Below are 25,097 nucleotides of genomic sequence, written 5' to 3' on the forward strand. Positions count from 1 at the left end.
TTTCTGGGGGTCACCAATTTCTTCTTGGTTTTTATCAGAATTTGGCTTTGTTTCCTATGATTTTATCATATTTTAATCGAAATTCTTTTCTCTGTATATATTTTTAAAGGAATGGAACATTTGTAAATAAAGGTTTTTATCTTGTCCAAAGCCAAATATGGGTGAAGCACTCTTCTTTGTGACATGTAATTAACAAAGAGTGAAATTTCTGTTGGAAATCATTTCATGAGTAGATAGGTGAATCAGTAGGTTGGTAGTAACAGGTCTTGGCTGCAAGGCCCAGATTTGTGGACCCCAAAGCTAATAATGGTCAAGCTCTGATACATAAAATAATGTTGGTCATAAAGGCACTGATAACTTCTAGTGTGTCCTACTAATAAAGGTAGCTTGTTAATGGTTTGTAGGCTTTTTTTTTTTTTTTTTTTTTTTTGCTGCCTTACATCCTTCTTTCCCTTGCATTTTAAAAAGCAAATTAAGGGGCACCTGGGTGGCGCAGTCGGTTGAGCGTCCGACTTCAGCCAGGTCCCGATCTCGCTGTCTGTGAGTTCGAGCCCCGCGTCAGGCTCTGGGCTGATGGCTCAGAGCCTGGAGCCTGTTTCCGATTTTGTGTCTCCCTCTCTCTCTGCCCCTCCCCCGTTCATGCTCTGTCTCTCTCTGTCCCAAAAATAAATAAAAACGTTGAAAAAAAAATTTTAAAAAATAAAAATAAAAAGCAAATTAAGAAATTTTTAAAAACCAAATAAACCATCATACCATTATTTCTTTTGTCTTGGAGTTGCAATTATTTCCATGCAGTTAAGTGGGGTAAATTGCTGTGTATTGCCCATTGCCATTTAAAGAAATCTAATCTTTATTCAAGGTTTTAAAATGGAGTTAATGTATCTCTTGCTTCTCTGACCCTGGCCATATCCCTTGCAGTATAGTGTGGGGTCAACTACAATTTGTGATTTAGAAAAAGGTATATTATTATGAATATGCAATGCATAGACCAGAGTTCTTCTCAGCACTGATAAGTAGAACTATCAAGGTCTATAACCCCTCCTCTACCCTGTTCCTCAGAGCCCCTGTTAGCACCTGAATGGCCTGGTTGGGGGAAGGAGGACTAGGGGGGGCGGTTTCCACAGCACCACAAAGCTACTAAATCAGCAGGTAGTTGCATAGACACTGCTGAGTGTGAGTGGGACTGGGTCTTCACTGGGCTAGCAATTTAATCCCTTCCAGTTCAGTTGGAGGTTTAAGTTTACCCCTTGCCTCAGTAAGAAGCTGCATTCTCAGTCCTGAAGTTCTGTTTCCGCACAGAGATCACAAGATAACCTGGGGAACTAATGATCAAGTATTAACATCATTGCACTGCCAATATTAAAGTTAAATATTTTAGGATATAAATATGGTGCTTTACTATAGATAGTCTTTTATTTTATTTTTTATTTTTATTTATTTATTTATTTATTTATTTAATATTTATTTATTTATTTTCAATATATGAAGTTTATTGTCGAATTGGTTTCCATACAACACCCAGTGCTCATCCCAAAAGGTGCCCTCCTCAATACCCATCACCCATCCTCCCCTCCCTCCCACCCCCCATCAACCCTCAATTTATTCTCGGTTTTTAAGAGTCTCTTATGCTTTGGCTCTCTCCCACTCTAACCTCTTTTTTTTTTTTTCCCCTTCCCCCATGGGTTTCTGTTAAGTTTCTCAGGATCCACATAAGAGTGAAACCATATGGTATCTGTCTTTCTCTGTATGGCTTATTTCACTTAGCATCACACTCTCCAGTTCCATCCACGTTGCTACAAAGGGCCATATTTCATTCTTTCTCATTGCCACGTAGTACTCCATTGTGCACATAAACCACAATTTCTTTATCCATTCATCAGTTGATGGACATTTAGGCTCTTTCCATAATTTGGCTATTGTTGAGAACTATAGATATTCTTAAACACACACTGACATTAAGCTGCCAATAGATAATCTTGAGACTTATAGTTAAAGGAATACTATTATACTTCACTAAGCTCTAACATACGTATCAGTTTATAGAAGCCATTCATCTATAGCTCTATAAAGATGAACATTGAAAGATAAAGGTTAGCATTTCAGCCTGAATGGTTAACTTTTTTATCTCTATATGAACCATAATTTCGATCCTGATTTACATAAAAATTGTCAGGTTGATTTTTTAAAAATGATTTAACAACAAAACATAGCCATAATAACTAATAACTGAAGTATTGCTAAAATTGCTTTTGAGCCACTTTAAAATAGATGCTAGTAATCCATTTAGATAGGAAGTGCTGTAATTTTCCAACCATTATCATGAGGCTAGAGAAAAACTGATTTAGAAGCAAAGTGAAAACCTGATTAAAAATTCCAAAAAATGTTTTTCTACAGCAATAATATTGTCCAAAGCTTCCTATCTGTGATAAAGCATTACCAGCCTTAATCTCTACCACTCATAGCTGCTCATAGCTGAGACTTTTTCTAATTTAGAGGGGACAAAAAGGCATGGCCAAAGATAACTTTGTGGCCTTGGGCATCTATGAGATACTTCTCTTTCTCAGCTAGCTCTGCAAAGGATGAGAGCCCTTGATTATTCCACTACTGCCGGGGGTAATGGGAGCTGATTAAAGCTGCAATGTTATCTGTCAATACTTTTCAGCACTGAGAAGGCCCTTTCTGGGTCCATGGATGAACGACAAAGTCTCCAATTATGCAAACTGGAGATTCTTGAAGGGGTATCTCTATTATGAAAATGCATTCAGCCATTCTTCCAGGTCCCTGATTTTTTTGTTGTTTGTTTTTAGTTTTCTAATTTCAGGCTTATTTGAACATCCTTCTGCATTCTTTCTATTTTTTCTTCCTATTTCTTTGTTCTGGCCTGTGACCAGAACCCTTTTAAAGCCTCTCCTTGATTTAAAGCATGATTTTTGACAAGATATTCACAAGGTCCCTGTCCTCTAATAACTCACAGTCACTGGGGAAGAGGAGGCACCTTCATGGTCATCTAAATTATAACACAAGATAAGCTGTGTGTAAAGAAAGTGAAATGCGAGAATAAAGTAAGGACTTTATTTGAGTAGAAAAATTTGAAAGTATGGAGAAGGGCATTTCAGACCCTGAGGACAGTGAGAGCAAAGCAATGCTGGAGGATTTGTTGTGGGGAAGGAAGATCGAGTAGAAAACAGGAAAATGCTTTATCTCCATTTGTCCATGACATTGTATATTTTATACATTTTAATGTTTTTGCTTATCAAGAAAAAGGAAAGTAGCAGCACTTGCAACTGTTCCAATAGTCTAAGGAGCATGTGTATTGGTAAATCCTGTGTGAGAACTGAGATTAGCTTAACATGCTATTTATGTAGATTAAGATGTTGTTTATAAAGTTATGAGTTTGCCCAAGGCTGTCTGTTTTTAACTGGTGTGACCCTTTCTTAAAATTATTTAATAAATATTATTAAAAAAATTATTTATTTTGAGAGAAAGAGAACATGCAAGTGCCCACAGGGGAGGGGCAGAGAGAGAAAGGGAGAGAGAATCCCAAGCAGGCTCCACACTGCCAGCACAGAGCTCAATGTACGGCTCGAACTCATGAAATATGAGACCATGATGGGAGCCCAAATCAAGAATTGGATGCTTAACTGACCGAGCCACCCAGGCACCCTTTCTGCTTTTTAATTTGAAACAACCTTTTTCATACTCCTCACTCAAAAGTATGTGCAAATAGAAAGAGGGAGATGTCAGTGGAATAATGAAATAACTTATAGGGCTAAGTGAGTGGATATAGACAAATGCATGTAGGTGATCAGGGAGACCTTTTTTAAAGATGATTCCAAAGTTCAAGTCTGGGAGAATGCTGGTACCATTAGAAGGGAAAAATTGGCTTTAGAGGAAAGGATGAATTTAGTTTTTCATTTGACTCAACCGTTCAAGTAGAAGTTGAGATTTTTAAATAGGAAATCATTGGAAGGCACTGGCAGTAGTAACATAGGTGGTGGGGTGTAGGATGATCAATGTCTGTGCAAGTCCTGAAGGCAGTATAACATGCTGTTTCAGGAGCTAAACATTGAAATAAAATGGTAAAAAAGGTAACATGGGAGATAAACATCTAGAATATGCCAACTATTATTTTCTCCTTTAAGGGCATATTTTCTCCTTTAAGGCCAAAAATGGGCCAATGGAGGATTCAAGTAGGATCCCAAGAAGGTGATTTGCTTGTTAGAATGAACTGGAGGGGGGCGCCTGGGTGGCTTAGTCGGTTGAGCGTCCGACCGGCTCAGGTCATGATCTCACGGTTTGTGAGTTCGAACCCCGCATCGGGCTCTGTGCTGACAGCTCAGAGCCTGGAGCCTGCTTCTGCTTCTGTGTCTCCCTCTCTCTCTGTCCCTAACCCAGTTGCATTCTGTCTCTGTCTCTATCAAAAATAAATAAACATTAAGAAAAAAAAAAAGAATGATCTGGAGGATACCTTCATTTTCTAGAAGTTGGACAGTACCAGGACCAGCAGAGGAGAGGCCTGTATCCTGCAATCTGTGGGGCCCCCATAACTTCTTCCTAAGCAGGGCCAAGATTAGAGTGAAGGAGGCAAAATTTAAGGGTGCTAAGAAACACAGCAATCAAGATCAAGGACACTTTAATGCAATATTTAAAAAATATTAAAATTAATGAAAAAAATCCACAATGAACAAAATATCAGAATTAAAAAAAAAAACCCACAAGATCAGTAAGCTGAAGTTAACTAAAACTAAGTTTGCAACTTGGTCAAGAAAAATCATCAGACATGGCAATTCCCGCAATTGGAAGTCAGATAAGCAAAGAAGTAGATTTTGTAAATACTATTGATCAATTTACTTCTATTAAGGTCAGTAAAACTACTGTAACTTCTGTTTTTGGTATAAATAAAATATTTAAAGTTAAAATAGTGTTGTGAGTTTTAATATATCTACCCTTCAAATTTTCCATATTTCTTCAAGTACTTTAATGCTCTGGGATTTTTTTTTTTTAATATGTAAAAACGTGTATCGGTGCACCCATTTTTTCTCGTGCCTCAGATCCAACGTGGCTCAGATCGTGTGCTTAATTAAAAATTTGGCTTTTTTGTTCACCACTGATTTTTTGCATTAATTTTGTCTTCCTGAAACATTATTTTGATTGCCAATTTTTTGTTACCCCCTTAATTTTTCGCTCTCAACTCCTGCTCCACTTTTCTGGTTTCCTTACTGCTTTAGCAGGCTTGGACCTTTCCAGTCTTTCCCAGGAACCAGCCATCCTTTGTTTCATTTAACTCGCCCCCTCCTGGTCCAAGCTGGGAAGGTTGTCAAATAATTTCGTTTCATTAGAAACTTCAAATCAGCTCCACTCACCACCCAGCGGCGTTGCTTCTCTGCTCCCGCCGGAAAAAAAAAATCTCCCGGAACTACCGCATTAAGGAGGCTTGCTTTCCGCGGCGCTAGCCGGAGCATTTCTACAGACGCACACCACAGACTTTCCGTTTTCTTAACCCTATCGCGTTGTTTGCGTCGCCTCTATATCCGGAAGTGGTCACCTAGCTCGAGGTTAGTTCGGGCTAGAGCGTCCGGTGAGGGTGGAGGGAGCCACGAGTTCTTTGCTAGGTGTGCGTGCAGCTCTTTGTGGTTCGGGTGGTGGTGCTGTGTCGGTGTCTTGGCTTTTCTCTTCGCACCCATGCGGAGGACTTCAGGGTTTTCTGTCACCTCCCTGTCCCTTTACGTTGTTGGTTGGGAGCGCCACCATTGAGAAAGGGCGCCCTCCCATCCCCGGCGGTGAGGCCAGGGAGTCCAGGGCTCTCCTTGGTCTTTGCTAACGGGTTTGGAGGCAGTAATTTTTGGAGCAACAAGTTTCGGATTTAAGTCCCTTGGTGACATTCTAATACTGAGCCCTTACCATGTGTTAGGAACTAACTTAGGAATGTTGGTTGTGGCAGTGAATAAGTCAGACAAAAATCCCTGCCCTAAGGGGCTTGCAATTTAAAGAAATTTGAAAAGTCGGTGGAATGCAAATGGGAATAAATCAGAAAGTATTTTCTGTATGGTTTGGAGGAAGAGGAAGCCAAGGGGAATAAAAAAAAAAGACAGTAAAGCGTTTTGGGGGGTTGGGGGAGTCCTAAAATGTGCAGGGATGTTGATGTTTATGGTCGCAAGACCCACGGCATGAAAATTAGGAACGCAGTTAGGCATTTAGGATTAGTGAATTTGTGCTCTTGTTGTAAGATGCGTTTATTTCTCTCTCTCTCTCTCTCTCTCTTTTTTTTCAGAGGAAGACCAAAGACTAGGTTGTAGGAAAAGCAAATAGAAGCCATGTTTCGGAGACCTGTATTACAGGTAATCACTTTTCCTTCTTAGTGTTGAGATGCCTTATTATCAACCATAGTGATCAGATTTCTGCAGGCTTTTGACTGCAGAGGCAAAAGACCTTTGAGCCCACCTACTTTATGTGTACTCCTTTGATAGAGAGGATTGGGGGCAGGTTTTACTTGTGTCAATAATGTTCACTAAAACAAAACAAAAATTTCCCGCTAGTATATAATGGGAGTCATTATATTTTATTTTATTTTATTTTATTTTATTTTATTTTATTTTATTTTATTTTAAATTTTTTTTAACGTTTTATTTATTTTTGAGACAGGGAGAGACAGAGCATGAACAGGGGAGGGTCGGGGAGAGGGAGACACAGAATCCAAAACGGGCTCCAGGCTTCAAGCTGTCAGCACAGAGCCCGACGCAGGGCTCGAACTCATGGACCGCGAGATCATGACCTGAGCCGAAGTCGGCCGCTAAACTGACTGAGCCACCCAGGCGCCTGAGTCATGATTTTTTAAAATGTACTCCTTGTATTTTGATCAGTTAGGGAGCATTTAGTGTCCTTAGCAATCTAGAGACTATGAGGATCATTTCCAGCATTTTTCTATGAGGCATGTGGTTCCTTTTTGACCACCTACCTCTTGTTGTCAGCCTTCCACCCCTCATCTCCCTGTACTGAGGAGTGTAGCTCACGGCACCCCATCATGACAAATGTACAATGTCCACAGTTCCTTCTCATTCTACCAGTCTGACTCATTTCTTCAGACACTCTAGCCAGCCTTCAGCCCACCTAGACTACCCATTTTCCGGACTTAACCACGTGTGGGCTGGCACTTTGTAGATTCTTTTTTTTTATTATTTATTTTTATTATTTTTTTTAACGTTTACTTATTTTTGAGACAGAGAGAGACAGAGCATGAACGGGGGAGGGTCAGAGGAGGGAGGGAGACACAGAATCTGAAACAGGCTCCAGGCTCCGAGCTGTCAGCACAGAGCCCGATGCGGGGCTCGAACTCAGGACCACGAGATCGTGACCTGAGCCAAAGTCGGCCGCTTAACCGACTGAGCCACCCAGGCGCCCCTGTAGATTCTTTATAACACCTCTTACTTCCCATCCTGTTAAGACTAATGAAGAAGCTGTTCCTCTGTGAAACCTGTTCTCTTCTCCCTCCCTCTACTATAGAATTAAGTCTGTATTCTTGGATCCTCACTTTAACCTATACAGACTTTTAACATTTTGCGTGTGTGTGTGTGTGTGTGTGTGTGTGTGTGTGGAAACGTGAAACAAAAGTTAACGACTGTCTTAATGCTTTAAGAAATCTTTAAAGCTAGATGTAAAAGTTAAGAATTTAATTTTAAAAATTATCCCAGTTAATTCTTTACCTATTTCTGTTTTTCTAGTAGGTCTTAATTTTCGTTTGCCCAAAATGAGACATATTATCCTATAAGACTTAGGAGCTCTGGCTCACCTCAGTACTTAAATTGGTACAATTCTAGAAGTATGACACAAGTACTAGTTTGCTTGAGTCTTTGCCGTGTTATAACTCCATCTTTATTTCTTAACCACCGCCGCCCCAAAACACTGGTAGGATTCCATAGTCAACAGTATTCCAGGAATGGCTGTTCATTTGGTGGGTGGATGTTTGCTTTTTATATTAACAGTGCTACCATATGATACCTGTTTCTCTGATGTGATGGTTAGCTCTCTGAACGTTGAAATCAGCAATGTGCCTGGTGACCTGTGCTCCTACCATGGCAGTAGCCCTTGAACAGAATGTCCTTAAGGAGGCAGCAGAGGGAGGCGGGAACAGTGGCAGTCTTGGTGTTGGATGGCCCTGGGTTCCAGGCATGACTTGCCAGTTACTTCCTGTAGGATTTTGGGCATGTTACTTAATCTCCCTAAGTTTCATTTTTTTCATCTCCAAAGTAGGGATAATTTTACACAGTGTATACATTTATTCTGAGGATTAATTTGTAAGAGGTAAAGCACTTAGCTGGTCTTCAGTAGTGATAGCTGTAAGATCATTGAATGCCACCACCAGTTTGTGTCAGTTACTGCCTTCCTCTGACAGACTGACTTGAATAGTCCTATTTTTGTACCTTATCAGAGAATCAGATTTGTCTTAGACTTTTCTCTTTGGTCTATCAAAAGCATGAATTTTTCCAGCATATATATGATTTGACCTTTTTTTGCACAACTATGGAAGCACCGTAATCAGGAGGGTTACCACGAAAGAACCAGGAGAGGATTCTAAATTAGCTTTCCTGGGCATGCCGTCTGGCTCTGTGTACCTTTGGGCTTCTGTAGTAGATGGCCCTCAAGCATTTGCATGGTCCTCCTGGCACTGTGGTGGGGGGACACGTGAAGGGCACTGCTTGTGTTCTGGGCGTGAATGCTGTAGGACCTGCCAACCAAATGGTGACTGAGTGTGAGCAGGTCTTCTGTTTGGGTTTACCTTTCCCCCCAAATTAAAGCCATTTCACTGATTTATTCCCCTTTAGGTGTTTCATCAGTTTGTAAGACGTGAGTCTGAAATAGCCAGCAGCTTGGTTCTTGAAAGATGTAAGTAGTGGCTAATTTCCAAGTTTAAAGTATGTTGTTTGTTCTTAAATGTGTGGTAGAAGAGGTGCACTGGTTGCGTTATACGCAGGTAATCGTCATGCCTTTGGCTCCTTTTGGGCTCTCCACTCTTGGCCTTGCTCCATCAGGCTGCAGGGGCCTTCTAGAATCTCCATGAGTCCTATCTGGTTATCTAATTCTTCCAAGGTCATGTGCTATTTGGCTGAGAGAGTGAAGCTTTTTGAAAGCTGTTCTTTCATGGAGTAGTCCTGTGTATTTATAAAGATTTTCAGATCTCAGGTTTGTTTTTTTAACCTTATGGTTTTTTTTTTTTTAAAAAGGTATTTCAACGAATTTAAGGTAAAATAAAGAACTTAGTGTTTGTTTGTGGGCTACTTTCTCAAAGAATATTTTCTTCTTTCTTGCCAATCTTCTTTTGTCTCCCATACGGCCTTTATTTGTCCCTTCAACTTACCTTCTGAACGTGTAGAACTTGGGTTTTCCTCAATGCTGAGATTGAAATTGAAGTAATATTTGTAGCTATTCCTCTTCTGTACCTTTCTCTCAAGCTCCTTTTATTTACACGTTGTTTCAGCTCTGAACCGTGTGCAGCTCCTTGGGCGAGTGGGTCAGGACCCCGTCATGAGACAGGTGGAAGGGAAGAACCCTGTCACAATATTTTCTCTAGCAACGAATGAAATGTGGCGGTCAGGGGAGAGTGAAGTATACCAAATGGGTGAGTATACAGACTGGGGTTTTAATTGTATCAGTAATAAATAGACATTATTCTCAGCTAATTAGATATGAGGTGCTTTTAGAAAGAATCTTCTCTGATTCTGTGCTTTTCTCTTCGAAATTGTGACGTTGGTTTTGCTGGGCATGTTGTCTTTTGGCATTGGTTTGGTCTGCTGGCGTTTATAACCACATTTTCTATTCTTGAGATTTAGGTGATGTCAGTCAAAAGACGACATGGCACAGAATATCAGTATTCCGACCAGGCCTCAGAGATGTGGCGTATCAGTATGTGAAAAAGGGGTAAGTTGAGAAAGAAGGATCTTACAGATTGAATGGTTTAAAAAAACTGGTAACAGGTGTTCTCAGGAATGCCTACCTCCTTTATTCTAATAACTCTGTGTTAACTCGATACTTATTCAGAGCTTAGTGTTATATGCACGGTGTGTCGCCGTGTGTCTAATTCACAGATGTATAGAACATGGTTTCACTTGCTAAGAATTTATAATTTAGGCCAAATAACAGGTATACATAAACAGACGCAGATGAGGCAAGAGAGAAGGCAAAGTGTACTGAGCACCGTATGAGCAGGTGCAACCCATGCTGTTAGGAGTTCCTATGCCTCCGCAGCCAGGGATCCCCACGGCGGGTGTCTTGCCTCTTGGCATCTGCACGGAGTCCTTAGTACAGGATCTGGAATGTGTGTAGCCTGGCACAGGTGAGGTATTATGGCAGTGTTCACAGCTGTTGTTTTATATTTGGTAATTTTAGTTCGGCTCCCTTTTGGAATGCTTAGTGTATAGATCAAAAGTGTCATTTCCAAACCTGTGGAAAGACAAAAGCGTATGTTGAACAGCAGTTGTATTCATAGTTAATATATTTAGAAATGTGCTAGTTTTACAGAAGTAAAATAGATTTCACGGAAAACAATTTCAGGAATAACTAAAATTTCTGTTTCTTTTCAATAAACTGTGTTCCTTTTTTTCTATTTACTTTCTTAGTCCTTTGTATATGTACGTATAAATTTGTGCATCTACAGATACGTATAAATACAGGAAATTTCAAGGAAAATATCTGTTTGCGGTTTATTTGACACCTGATCATTTTACCAGTTTTGTCTCCTATATTCTGCTTTTTTGGTAAGGGTAGACTGAAAATAAATGCTAGCATGCATTTTCTATCCTTTAAAATCAGAGTTATGGTTGTCTTCTAGTTCAGCCTTCTAAACAGTGCAGAAATGGTCTTAGTGATGAAGTCTAAGTGAAATACTGTGCCAAAACCTCTGTTTTGAATTTTAATAATCTAAGTCCCTGGAAAATAAATTGATGAACGTGACTATGGAAAGGAATTGAAAAATAAGTGAAAATCAACAAATCTATTAGGGGGTCAAAAATAAAAGGTGAAGAAAAATGGCAGATTGGAAGTCAGTCCCAGAGATTTAAAGGATGCCACTATGTTGCTCTTCCCTTTCATGGTCATTAAAAAAAAAATTTTTTTTAAGAGGGGGAGAGGGAGAGCATGTGTGCACATGTGCGCTCAAGCAGGGGAGGGGCAGAGGGAGAGAGAATCTCAAGTAGGCTGCATGCTCAACAAGGAGCCCAACGTGGGGCTTGATCCCACAATCCTGGGATCATGACCTGAGCCAAAATCAAGAGTCAAGATGCTCAACCACCTGAGCCATTTAGGTGTCCTCCCCCCCCACCCCCCGCCGCCCCATTTCATGGTCTTAAAGTCACTTTAGTTTTTACAACTTGAAGAACCACAGTCAGCTCAAGGCTGAGAACGTTGTCCTTCTTACCTAAATGTGTCAGGTCTGTGTGGACTTTGTTTTAGTACTCTTAATATTCCTAATTTTGAATGTTGAGATGCGGTGGCAAAAATGAGGTTATACTTGGTTCTGTATTCATCCTCAGTGTGTACTTGTTCCTGCTCTCACCTGACTCTCTTTTCAAACAGATTAGAATCTCCGGACTGAAAAGTGAATTTTATTTTTATCAGGTCCCGTATCTATGTGGAAGGGAAAGTCGACTATGGTGAATACACAGATAAAAACAATGTGAGGCGACAGGCAACAACAATCATAGCTGGTAAGAAGCTTGTGGTAACAGCTGTTCCCTCCTCCCTCTTCCCTTTTAAAAAGCTTGGCTTCTTATAAGTAACCTTAACAGGGACTTTGGGTACAGATGCTGAGATGGTCAGGCAACTCACCATGAGAATTGCGAGTGTGGCTCAGGGATTTGCTATGGTTTCTACAGTTCCTTCAGAAAATTCTCTCTGTGCTCACTTTCATTTCATAAGTAACTTTTGAGTAGAGTGTCTGTTGGTCCTTACTGTTTGAAGTAAAAAAAACTTTAGTGTCTGAGGACATGGCCTAAACAGGCAGAAGCCTGTGCCAAGGTAGGGTTACACCTCCGTGAGGGGCATTAGACATTTGTGCAGATTTATTGAGAACCTGCTTGGTGCTGAACATGATGATTTAAAAAAATTTTTTTTTTTTAATTTTTTTTTTTTTTTTCAACGTTTATTTGTTTTTGGGACAGAGAGAGACAGAGCATGAACGGGGGAGGGGCAGAGAGAGAGGGAGACACAGAATCGGAAACAGGCTCCAGGCTCTGAGCCATCAGCCCAGAGCCTGACGCGAGGCTCGAACTCCCGGACCGCGAGATCATGACCTGGCTGAAGTCGGCCGCTTAACCGACTGTGCCACCCAGGCGCCCCCCAAATTTTTTTTTTTTTAATGTTTATTTTTGAAAGACGGAGAGACAGAACGTGAATGGGGGAGGGACAGAGAGAGGAAGGGAGACACAGAATCCAAAGCAGGCTCTAGGCTCTGAGCTGTCAACACAGAGCCCAATGCGGGGCTTGAACTCGTGAACCTTGAGATAATGACCTGAGCTGAAGTCAGATGCTTCAGTGACTGAGCCACCCCGGCACCCCAAAACATGATAATTTTTAAGTTCCTAAGAAAATGCAAACAATGTAGGAAACATGGACACACAATGCTTAAAGATTAAGAAGATACCTCCTAGGGGCGCCTGGGTGGCTCAGTCGGTTGGGTGTCCAACTTTGGCTTGGGTCATGATCTCATGGTTCATGAGTTCTAGCCCTGCATTGGGCTCTTCTGCTGTCAGCGGAACCCACTTCCGATCCTCTGTCCTCATCTCTCCGTGCCCGTCCCCTGCTCATGCTCTTGTGCTCTGTCTCTCTCAAAAATAAATCAAAACATTAAAAAGAAAAAAAAAAAGAAGATATCTTCTAGAGCAGAGTTTTCAAACTGTTTTGAAAATTCTACAAGAAGTTTGAAAAGATATAGTTCTTTTGGACATACTTAAGTTGACCTAAAAATCTTTTTTCAATAAGAAGTTGTTACCCTGAAATGTATCAGTGGCTGTAAATACCATAGCAGTTTGATACTCATCATTTTTTTTAAAAAATTGAACAAGCTCTTAAGCATTTGGAAATTTTGTTATTTCTTGTTCTCCGAACTTGTTTTTCCATTTTCTCCTAAGAAAGGTATTTTAACATATATTGTACAATTCAGAACTTTTTATTATTCATTGTATTATGTTTGTAACAAAAATACATACCTAAATAGAAATTTTAAAACATTAAAAAAATTATGTGATATTAAGGCTCTAAATGTTACATATTTTTTGATTGGGTTATCATTATAGTTGTTTTTAGAACATATGTGACCAAAACAATTTTAATATATAAATATTAAAACTGAAATTTTATTAAAAATACATTTTTTAATGAGGAAGATGGTTCTTTTTTTTTAACCTCTTGGAAAAATTAATAAGACAGTTGTTAAATGTTAATTTTGTTCTTTTGTTTGTTTTTATGGACGTAAATACTGAGAAACCTAATTTTTTTTTTTTTAGTAAGTAGATGGGAATGAAAGAAAGTAATGTCTCCGTGTTTATGAACTTTTGAGATACGCCAATGTTAGACATCATTTAAAAATTGATTTTTTTAAATTATGGAAAGTGTCAAACATACACAAATATAGAAAAGTAAAAAAAAGGAAATGTATCATTTGGCTTCAACAGTTACCAACTGATGGCAAGTGTGATTTCTTCTATAGCCCCAACCCACTTTTCCTCCACTTGGATTATTATTTTTTTTTTTTATTAATTTTTTTTTTAACATTTATTTATTTTTGAGACAGAGAGCGAGCATGAACAGGGGAGGGTCAGAGAAAGAGGGAGACACAGAATCTGAAACAGGCTCCAGGCTCTGAGCTGTCAGCACAGAGCCCGATGCGGGGCTTGAACCCACGGACCGCGAGATCATGACCTGAGCCGAAGTCGGATGCTTAACCGACTGAGCCACCCAGGCGCCCCTACACTTGGATTATTTTGAAGTGAATCTCAGACATTATATTATTTCATCCATAAGTGTTTTCAATAGGTATATCTGAAAGGTACGGATTCCTATTTAAGGCATAACTACTATGCTGTTATCACACCTAATATTAAGAAATTATTTAAATATTTTTACCAGACATCACAATGTTTAAATTTTTTTGATTGCTTAATAAATTCGAGTCCATACATTATATTACATGGCTTATATCTTGAGTCTCTTTCTTATTTTTTTTAAGCAGCAAATTTATTTTCTCAGAATTCTGGAGGCGAGAACTCTTGAGAACTTAAGTCTCTTTTAATCGACAGATTTTCCTTTTATCGTTCTCTTTTACTTTGCTCCAGAGTTCATGTCTTAACCATATTGATAAGTTCTAATTTGTTGTAAATAATAGTCAAAAAATATATTCTCTTACTGGTTTCTTTGAATGTGTATTGACCTTGAAAACCAGTATAATTATCTTTGTACCCTCATCAGACCTTAGATGAGGTCCTTTGTGACCATTTTGCTTCCATAATTTCTTGAGTGTCTTGACAGTATTTCATTTCTGGATGCCCTAGTCTTCCTTGAGCCATGTCTCCAGAGATACCTATCTGTTCAAAATTTTTTTCTGGGGGTGCCTGGGGGGCTTAGTTAAGTGTCCGACTCTTGATTTTGGCTCAGGTCATGATCTTAGGGTTGCAAGATTGAAACCCGTGTTGGGCTTCCCACTAAGCTTCGAGTCTGCTTAAGATTCTCTCCCTTCTCCCTCTGCACCTCCCCTGCTTGCACACGCATGTGCATTTTCTCTCTCTCTCTCTCAAAAAATAACAATAAAAAAAGTAATAGACTTTTATGTGGAAACGTGGAAAACCAAACTTTCTTTCCTTCCTTCCTTGTTCCTTCCTTCCTTCCTTTTTTCTTTCTTTCTTTCTCTCTCATTCTTTTTCTTTTCTTTTTTTTTCTTTTGTTCTTTTCTTTTCTTTCCTTCTTTCCTTTCTTCCTTCGTTCTCCACACTGGGCATGGAGGCTTGTACTCACAGGTTTGAACTCACGATCCTGAGTTCAAGAACTTGAGATGGGATCAAGACTCAGATGCTTAATTAACCAGCTGAGCCACCCAGGATCCCCCAAACCAAACTTTCTAGTAAAATAATTGAATTTGTAAGTCTTTATCAATTTTGTGTTTATCAATTATGTGTTTGTTTAATACTTTCATACTCTGTTGTAAACCAAAAGTGTGGGTAAACTTCGGACTGTGTGAATTATTCTGAACCAAACCAGCTACTCAGTAGAAACAGTTCAGATTATCTGCCATTTTGTTTTCTTCTTGTAACTAGTATTCACCACATGGGTGAGTTGATTGAGCTTTTAAAGTGGATTTATGGCTAGTAGTAAAAATGAATAGATGTTTAGTAACATTTGAATTGAAAGAAATAGAGTTTAAATTTGGTTGCTTGGTTTTGTAGGTCATGTTTTTTCCTCCTAGGGATCCATGTCTAGAACTTAATCACCAGTGGATGGCACTCTTGCCATTTTACGCTGTGGTGTCTGTTCTAATCTCTTCTGAAATAACCGTTCTTTACCAAAATATTCTATTTTTAGAAGACTAGTCATAAATACTGTCATGTAATAGCCACTTTTTAAGTAATTTTAAAGTTACGAGTATCTAGAGCTTTTCAAGTTGTACAGGAAGTACTACTACCTTTCCTTTGCCTGTCCTGAACTAACTCTGTCTGGGACAACGTTTTAAGTGCAATGTCTGATGTTCTTGTATGAGAATGCTCTCTCTGTGATATGGAGTAGTAAAAGTTTTCCCAAGAATGAGTATATAAAAATCAGGGTGTTTTAAAATTTAAAACTAGAATGTCTTCTGTGTGAGTGTTGCAGCCTACTTAAAAAAATCAATAAATCTGTGTTTGCTAACAGGCCATACGTTGGACCTTGTCCTCTCTCTACCTCCAGCATGTGTAACATTGTGCCTTGGCCCTCTTGTGGGTGTGGATGTGCTGCCTGGTATCATGGCATCGATCAGAGCATTGCAAACTTTTAAATCGGTGACTAGTTCTTTTGTAGCAAGTTACTGCCAGGCGGTTGTAACTGTGTTCAGGGAAGACAGGAACTATCACACGTCTCCCGACAAGGTCTGAGTTGTTGAAAAATAGCTGAAGCCCAGCTTTTAGCTCCATTTTTGCCTGTTGTTTATGCCACTAATGAACACAGCAGGAGTCACTTCACATTTTGGGAATTTTTCTCAAGTCCTTTAGTTAACAGCATTTAAGTTTGTGTGTATTATAGAGGAGTGATTAATTGAGATGGAGAAAGAGTTCTGAAAATAATACTTATGCTTTGGCTTCTTTACAGATAATATTATATTTCTGAGTGACCAGACCAAAGAAAAGGCATAGAGTGGACGATTCTTCTTTGGCCATTGTTTGGTACGGTCTCATTTCCAAATCACGTATAGTCTTTATAGTTCCTAAGGACAAGAATTAAAATATTCTTTTATATAAAATGAGTAATAATACTTTTGACTGTTCCTCCCCCTTGTCTCATAAACCTTGGTAGCTAATTGTTTATTCTTTTAGGGATGGTTTCTGTGTACAAGAGTATAAAACAGATGAACTCGGGTTCATCTATGTTATGGCAAAAGGATAGGTGTCCTTTGGGATGGCCTCTTGCTTTTTATACACACTTGTATTATAGTACTGATCCAGCCACTAAATATTCTATGTCAGGCCTTTATCCCATGGTTGTGAATAATGATTTTCTTACTGTTTATAAACTAAATGGCGAGGACTGTATGTTTTTTGTTTCCTGCACCTTAACCAGTGCTTGGCACAGAGTAGGTACTCGATAAATGTTGACAGATGAATGATCCCAATGGGATATTAAGCTTCAGCCCAAACTGAAGGGGGTTGCTGAACAGGGGTTGGTATCTAACCTAAACCTAGCTTTAAGACTAACCTACTTTCTTCACATCTTTTGTTGTTGGACAGATTTCACTAGTAGCACTTATGAAATAGAATTTATCAATAGTAGAGACGCAAAATATAAGTAGGGATGAACTAGTTCATTTCCAGGTGATGTCACAGGGGCTCTGGTTCCACTAGTTTCTGTCTTTCTAAGCCCCATTCTCTATCCTTTTAGTCTCACCCAGAACTTGGGGGAGTCCCCTAAACAACCTTTGACATTGCCTCTGTAGGTTAGAGCCTGAGGTGTGACATTTTCCTTTTATTTTTCCACCTGGTCTCTTGATGCACACACAAAGATCATTGTGTACACACGATTACTTTCATTATGAGATTCTGGAAATTACAGAGTACTAGTAATTTCCTAATAAGTATTACATAAAGTAAAGTCTGTTTTTCAGTGCCTCTTGTACTTTTTAGGTTTGCATCAGACCTCCACAGGTCTGCTAGCTGGCTGTGCCTGTTTAGAATTGGCCACTGTCGAGCTGGTTGTCCAGTTCAAGTTGTAGCAGTCCCTCATTCTGTCTCGGCCACTCAGGCTCCAGCTTTGCCTCCAGCCCAGCCTGTTTTTTGGTGCCCCAGACTGCATGTCTTGTCCCCTGTGCCCCTGCCCGAGAGCAGGGTGCTGACTGTGGTTTAGGTCATGCTAGACTGTCACGGGTTCCCGGTTTACATGCTGCCTTATGGACCCACACCTGAGCCCCTTTTTGCACTTATGGTACAGTTGGGTCAGGGTAAAGATGGAATTCTTCAGCTTTTCTCTCTTCTTGTCCAGGAACAGTAGAAAAGGAATTGCCGTTTCCTCATATCAGCCGTCTTTTTTCCTGCAGCTGGGACCATTAATCAGTACATGAACTCTGCTTTGTGAGTTTATACGTTAAAACTGTCTGGTGATGTAGCCCTCACTTCTTTATGCCACATTCCTTAAGGAAAATGTAGATAAAATTGATCTTTGGGCAACTCTTCGTTAGCAAAAGCTGCTTTTATACTCCTTAAAAGTTGTGAGAAGTTCTGCAGATTAGTATACCTGTTTAAATAGTGTGATGAATCTGTGCTTTGGGAAGGTAATAGGTGAACAGACCAATTCAGTGACCAGCCCAGAGCAGCTCTGAGTCCAGGGCGCAGGGGCAGAAAGGTGCTCCCCGCCGGATCCCTGTGAGCCGAAGGCGTCGCCGCCCTCCTGCTGCAGGTTGCCTGGAAGGCTCTGAGGTTGGGCAGCAGGGCCTTCAGAGGCGGGCGTTCGGTGCAGAGGCCTCGGCATGAGGCTGATGGTGCAGATGTGAGGTCTGCAACTGGGCAGCTCCCAGAGCATGGACTCTGCCCTTCCCTTCCTCGGGCAGCCCTGGGTGCTCAGAACTCTGTACCTCTCCCAAGCTGGTCTCGGAGTAGATGTGTGGAACCTGGTAGCTTTAACAGTCGGTCAGGGTCTTGTAGCCCCACGTTTTGTGTCTTGCATTCCCTTTGTCATCTTTTCACGGTGTCAGGGAATATTCCTGTGGAAAACTGCCGTGTGACTTTGATTTTGGGATTCCACATCGGGTGGGAAGATGAGTAGGATACACGGAGGTGTGGGAGAGAAGGTAGCAGCACGTGTGGTACTCTCCCATTTTTGAAAAAGAAGTAATAGATATGAATATATGTTTAGTAAAAGTCTGGGAGGAGAAACATCAAAAGGTTGTGATGATCTCTGGATGGGGGGATTGTGTGTGAGTTTCCTTATTATTCTTACTGTTTTTTAGCCTTGAGCTTATATTACTTTTGACAATAAAAACCAAATAAACTGTTTTCACTTTTCGAAAACAAAAATCTTTCCGTTATTTCCAAGCCAGGCTGGCACTGCTGATTGACTTTCATTTAGTACTTACTGCTTCCTGTCCTAGAGGCAAACAAGATATCTTTCATGTATTTCCCTCCATTGTCTGCATCTTTGTAGTGCATGCTCAGATACTTCGCTTACCTTTTTTTCCCTTCTTTTTCTTTTCTTTTCCTCTTAATATGTGTATATAACCTACAACAATTGACTTTAAAGACCAACCTGTATGAGATCCACTGTTTGCTGTCAGTAGTTTTCAAAGAGTCATTCATTTCTTAAAAACGACTGGGCAGTTAATCCAGAGACATCCAAAAATACCAAAGACATGTTTTTGTGGCTGTTTTGGGGATTTCTTGTCATTGCCAACTGGGTTGCAGCCTAACCTTTGCAGCTCAGGAGGAATTATTGGTGGTTTCCCTTTGTTCCCCAAAGAGATTGTGCAGTTCTTGAAGGTGGGGTTATCTTTTACTCAGACTACCCGTTTGTCCCTGTCCAGCTTAGCCTAGCAAAGTGACATTGTAGGGCTTTCAAAATGTTTGGTTGGATTGCACTGAAACATTGACATGAAAATGAAGGCAGGCTCACTTTACTTATTTTTCTGTCAGGGTTTGCGTGAAGTGCTGTGAAGCTTGGTGGCAGTAACAGCAAGCAAATCGTTGTAGAAAACTTCGTGAGTTACAGAGAAATCTCTTAGGGAAAACAATTACCATATTGAAGGCTGACCTTTTTGTGTACGTACTAGGTGCCAGGCCCTGAGCTCAGTGCTTTTTATCATTGTCTCATTTCACTATTACCCTAAGAAGGTGGTATTACCCTGATTTTGCAGGTGAGGAAGCCTGAAACTGCGTGGTTAAGTAACATGTCAAAGTCATGCAGCTTATAAGAGGCACAGCTGGAGTTTGATTTTAGGTATGTGAAGTTTGCATTTTGTTCTCTGCCTACAGTCTGCTTCCCACTGCGTCCCACCTCCACTGGCCCAACTATCCAGAACCCCCACTGCTAACTTTTAGCCCTGCAGGGTGTGTCTAAGTCACCCTGGGAGTTCCACTACATCATAGGTTTTGGCTGGGGGTAGAATTAGGGAGAAATACCACCACCTCGTTATTCTTTCTCATTATCAGTCTGATGATCCTGTAGGAAGATAGATCACAGTTAATTTTTCTGCTAGGTTATCTTTACTGATTCCTCTTGATCCCTTGTTTTCAAGCCATGTTTCTTTACTGGTTAAAATAGGTTATGGCATCTCCTCCTTTCATTGTTCCTTCTAATTGTTTCCTTCCTACTGAGAGTTGAAACTGTCAGCAAGATTGTGCAAGAATTTGACAGGCTCACTTTTTAGAGAATGAGACTGTTGGCAGGCGTCAATGGCATTATACCCCCCCTCTCACTACTGTATATGTCCCTGTGCTGTTCCCACAGTCTGTGATAGGATGGTGTGTAGCTTTTTAGGTTGTCCCAAGTCATGCAGACACAATAATGAAATTTCTCTTTTTTGTCTGTACTCTTCATCCATTTGCTTTGGACCTCAGGGTGGTGTTTGTCCATACAGGTCTACACCTTAACATTTTGCAGTTTTCCTGCCGCACCTCTCCTTTGAAAAGGTGGTTTAACTTAATAGTTGTGTTAGTCGCACAGCCTGGATTTGCTTCACTTACCACCTGAGTGACCTCTGCTGAGTTTCTTAACTTTCCCTGCCTCGGATTTTTTGTCGTTTTGTTTTCCTGTGGATAAAACAGGGATGATAGTAGTCCTACTTCATAAGCCTGCTGGGAGGAACACAATGAATAATACATATAACTTACTTGGCACATACTAACTGAACCCAGTGCTCAGTGCCTACTGGCCATTATTACTGTTGTTTGTAGTTACTTTAAACAAGGCATATCCCTTTCAGTCACCATGCCCATCTCCCCAGTCTCACGGGACACTTCTGGGAGCCTGTAAACTTTAGATTAGCTTATTGTACTTGACCTTTCTTGTTGTTAATGTCTGTGGATTACTGAGAATGTAGTCCACTTTAGTAGTGTTTTTTGGTTTGCTTTTAATCTTCCGTGGCTATTTACAGTTAATCTGAGCATCTTTTTAAACTTAAAAGTCACTTGGGCACCTGCTTTAAACCTTGCAAGCATACAGGCCTGGATATAGGGATAAATATAACAGGATTACTGCATTGAAGGGGCTCACAATCTAGGATGATGGGGGCTGGATGGGGAGGACAGAGGCAGGAGCCTGTGTACAAAGTGTGCTGTGGTGTGAGGAGTAGTCTAGTGATGGTAGAAATAAAGTCCTGTGGACACAGGTGAGAATAGTTATTAGATTGGTTTTCAGCAGAGGAAACAGCATGAACAAAGGTCCAGAAACATAAAAGCGTATGGATGCGTGAAAGATAAAACATGAAAAAGGGGTTGGGGCTGGATCATAAAGAGCCTTGAAAGCTTACAGAGGACTTTGGCAGTGGGGAGCTGCATGTTTTGAAATGGGCGTATCAGAACTGTGCTTGAGAAAGAAGTGAAGGCCTGGGAAGGGTTAGAAGTGGGGAAAGCTTGCAGGCCATTAGGAAGCTCCTGCAAGAGCCTCGAAAGGTTAGCAGAGTGTGCATTACAGGGGACATGTGGGGAGTTTGGGGTTCATGTTGGTTCGTTCACTGTGCAACAGTTATGTGCCAGACCCCGTGCTGCGCTCCAGGTTAGGGATACTGAGAGCATGGAACTCCTGTCCAGGACACCCTGGGGACAGTAGGTGCTGGTGGGAAGAGAAGGGCCACGAAGAGATCATTCTGAAGCTGCTCGGGCAAGGTGTGTGGATAGTGACGTTTTGTTTCTGAGACTAAGAAACATGAATGTGGGAACAGGTGTGAGAAGAGGGAAGATCAGGAGTAGTTCTGAACATAGCTGAGTTGTAGACTTCCTGGCTTCTATTTATTTGATGATTAACGAGTGGAGCTCAGAAGAGAAGTTGAGACGAGGGACTTTTTCTTCTGCCAAACACATTTTAAGCATATTTTGTGAGATAACAAATGTTGCCAGGATTCCAGCTTTCTGCTGTGGAAAACCGTATCGTGGGAGAGGTTTCCAGTGCCTTACCTATTTTACAATATAGGTGGGATTTGTGTTAATCCGGTGTGGTAAGATGACAGACATAAAGAAACTGTCTTGAAAGAGGAGTTTATTCTGGTTGCCAAGAGGAGGGCACATGCCGCACCACTAGAGCCACCGGGGGAGCCCCAGGGCAGGCCTAAAGCTTCTATTGTGATTTTTGTGGGATGAATGATTTTCACCAGGCTCCCGGCCGAAGAGGGGGGTCTCTAGTTGTCTGGTACCTTTGAGCAGAGAAACAGTGTTCTGGACTGCAGGAGCCTGATAAAAGGAGGCTGATGGCAGGTGTGGAATCAGGATTGGTTGGTTTGCATATGAAAGACATGCTCTTGGGCAAGTGTTTACTATTTCCAGGAATTAGCTAATGTTGGGAAGGACTTAGTTCCTCCCAGGGTCTGCCAGACTCCAGGATGTCAAAGCATCATAAAATACAGAAAATAAGAAACATGATGAATACACTGCCCAATATCCATTATTATCCTTTCTACAGAACCCATTAATTTACAGAGCCCATGTTTTATTGGGGGTGACAGTGTGCACGGCTGAAATACTGCATTCCTGTTCTCCTTTGCAGTTAACTGTTGCTAAGGGGGTAGAAGCAGATGCCATTTGGTGGTGCTTCCAGGAAAGCCCCTTAAATGATTAGCTCTGTTGGGAGGCTCATCCTTTGTGCTTCTCCAGACCCTCACCTGGCTTTTTCTGGTCTGAAATGTGGACATGATGGCTGAGAGTCTCCAGTAGCCATTTTAGACCACAAGACTATCTGCAGGATGGAAGATGGAAGATGGAAGAGGCTGGAGTCCGTGATGACCATGGAACCACCATCGCGGTCCTGGACAGTCTACCTCTGGACTTCTTTGGGAGACACAAATAAATCTCTACCTTGTTGAAACCACTTATTTGTGCTTTGCATTTAAACCTAATTCTTACCAATTCACACATTCTTTATCTCCGTATACGCAATTCATTACTTCAGTTCTTTCTCTTCTAAGACCGTTCACTACTGGTAGAAGTAAAATATCACCTCTACTGCCACAGTCTCTCAGACTTTTAACCTAGGTCTCATTCTTAATTTGGGGAGGGACTGGGACATAAAATGTACACGGATCCTTAGCAAATACCTTAAAAAGGGTAAATACAAACTTTTTTTTCATCAAATAGTTTAATTTTGCCTGAAGCCTGAAATGAGGACCCTTAGTTAACAGCCCCTTGTTTACTAAGGTAGTACGTAAATAAGAACAGAAGTACTGACCTTCTGCTTCTCCTGGCAGTATAGCAGACTAGCTAATCTGGAGTGAGGAGGTGTCCCACTGCAAAATAACCAGATCCTAAGTATGACATAGTTTTTATTGCATTCTAGGGAATCTAAGTTCGGGCCGCCATAACAAAATACCATAGAGTGGGTGATTTAAACAACAGACGTTTTGCGATTCTGGAGGCTAGAAGTCTCAGAACAGGGTGCAGGATGGTTGGTTTCCTGGGAGGCCCATGTTGCTGGCTTATAAGTGGTTACCATCTCACCGTGTCCTTACATGGCCTCCTATTTGTGCTGGCAGAGCGTGAACTCTCTGGTGTCTATAAGGACACTAATGCAGTTGTGTCAGGGCCCCACCCTTATGGCCTGGGTTCACTTTATCTTCTTACCGGCCCTATCTCAAAATGTAGTCACATTGGGGATTAGACTTCTATATGTGAATGTTGAGTGGACACAGTTCAATCTGTAGCATTGGGCTTGCAGGAAGAAAGGGACTTCTTCAAGTGACAGGTTCTAAACTAAACGAAAATGAGCAATAAGTAGGCGACACACTGAAAAAAGGGAGTTCCCTGATGACATGCTAATATTGACATCGTGGTTTGGAGATAAAAACAAAGGATATGTGTCAAAGGTGTGCCTCAAACAGACTTGAAATTAGAAGAGCATTTTTCGTAAAATGAAAAAGGCAAGGATGTCTTATCACTACTTCTCTTTGACAGGTTGTTTGTACTGAGGCTTTAGCAAGCATAGTTGGGAAGGAAAGAAAACGTATTAAGATGGAAAGGAAGAAAGTCACAAATGCTGTGATTACACAGAAACCATGAAAGAAAAGAATCTGTAGATGAATAATTAAAAGTTGCTGGAAATAAGATCAGTTTACAAAAGTCAACTGCAAACAGCAGTGAAGATGCCATGTACAAGAGCATCAGAAAATGAGTCTTCCAAGAGTGTGGTCTCTGTGGAGCACATTATGAAACTTGATTGAAATACATTAAAAGAAGACTAATCACATTGGTAAATCATGTTTATTGTAAGCATCAATCGTGTAAAGATCTCAACCCTCCCCCACATTCATGTTACAGATCAAAACAAAAATTCCCTGTTTCTTGGGGGCAACTGGACAAGTTGACTCTAAAGATGTGTTGATACTCAAAGGCCCAAGATCACACAACAAACTTCTGAAGAAGAGTGAGATGGGGGACTTGCTCTGCCAGTTGGCAAGCCTTTTTAAAATGAAAGCTATAGTGATAAAAAACTGTTCTATGGATACAGGAATAAACAGGGCAGTGGTGTAGCAAAGAGAACCCAGAAACAGACCATGCACATGTAGAAAGTGATAAAAGTGGCATAGATCAGTGGGTCTAGATTGTTTCAATTATGCCAGGGAGATTTGTTATCCATGCAGAAGAAAATGAAATCAGATATCTACACCTTATGCAAAGATCAATTCTTGGTGATTTAAAGACATTTGTGAAAGGCAAAATGTTAAAAATTTTGGAAGAAACTATACTACAATGTCTTTATGATCTGGTGGCATAGAAATTTTCTCTTTTAAACAAAAATGTAAATACAGAGAAGAGGGATACATTTAACTGTTAAAAATAACTTGTTTATAGAAAGTCACTGGAAAGAAAGCAAAATGACAAGTCACAAACTGGAGAGAAGATATTTGCAATCATATAACTGAAATATAACTTAGAATATATAAGGGTTACAAAGCAAAATACGATCTAGAATATATGAAGGCCTACAAAGCAACAAGAAGACAACAGGTTAGAAAAATGGGCAAAGACACAGAGCCTGTGAAATATAAATAATCCATTCATATGTGAAAAAGTGGTCAACTTCATTAATAAGGAAAACCACTTGCAATGTTGTGGATGGGGCTAGAGTGTATTATGCTAAGTGAAATAGGTCAGTCAGAGAAAGACAAATACCATATGATCTCACTTATATGTAGGAAGGGGGAAAAGAAAAAAGGAAACAAGCCGTAAGAAATGCTTAAT

At 40.5% G+C, this 25,097-nt stretch overlaps 1 protein-coding gene across 8 annotated transcripts; it reads left to right on the forward strand.

The window, feature by feature from the left end:
* Nucleotides 1-5,490: 5,490 nt before the first annotated feature.
* SSBP1 (single stranded DNA binding protein 1) lies at nucleotides 5,491-25,097 on the forward strand. 8 transcript variants are annotated; one of them, XM_047833268.1, is made up of 8 exons: nucleotides 5,580-5,612; nucleotides 6,272-6,338; nucleotides 8,820-8,880; nucleotides 9,473-9,613; nucleotides 9,819-9,912; nucleotides 11,608-11,696; nucleotides 16,321-16,394; nucleotides 22,411-25,097. In XM_047833268.1, the coding sequence occupies exons 2-7, from the start codon at nucleotides 6,315-6,317 to the stop codon at nucleotides 16,362-16,364; spliced, it is 453 nt and encodes a 150-aa protein (XP_047689224.1). In that variant the 5' UTR covers nucleotides 5,580-5,612; nucleotides 6,272-6,314; the 3' UTR covers nucleotides 16,365-16,394; nucleotides 22,411-25,097. The 8 variants fall into 8 exon arrangements, with proteins under 8 accessions (XP_047689213.1, XP_047689203.1, XP_047689254.1 ...); XM_047833271.1 differs by having other exon boundaries at nucleotides 22,518-25,097; XM_047833281.1 differs by having other exon boundaries at nucleotides 22,606-25,097.

This window comes from Prionailurus viverrinus, chromosome A2 (genome assembly GCF_022837055.1).
Source record: "Prionailurus viverrinus isolate Anna chromosome A2, UM_Priviv_1.0, whole genome shotgun sequence".
In the NCBI taxonomy this organism is placed as follows: Eukaryota; Metazoa; Chordata; class Mammalia; order Carnivora; family Felidae; genus Prionailurus; species Prionailurus viverrinus.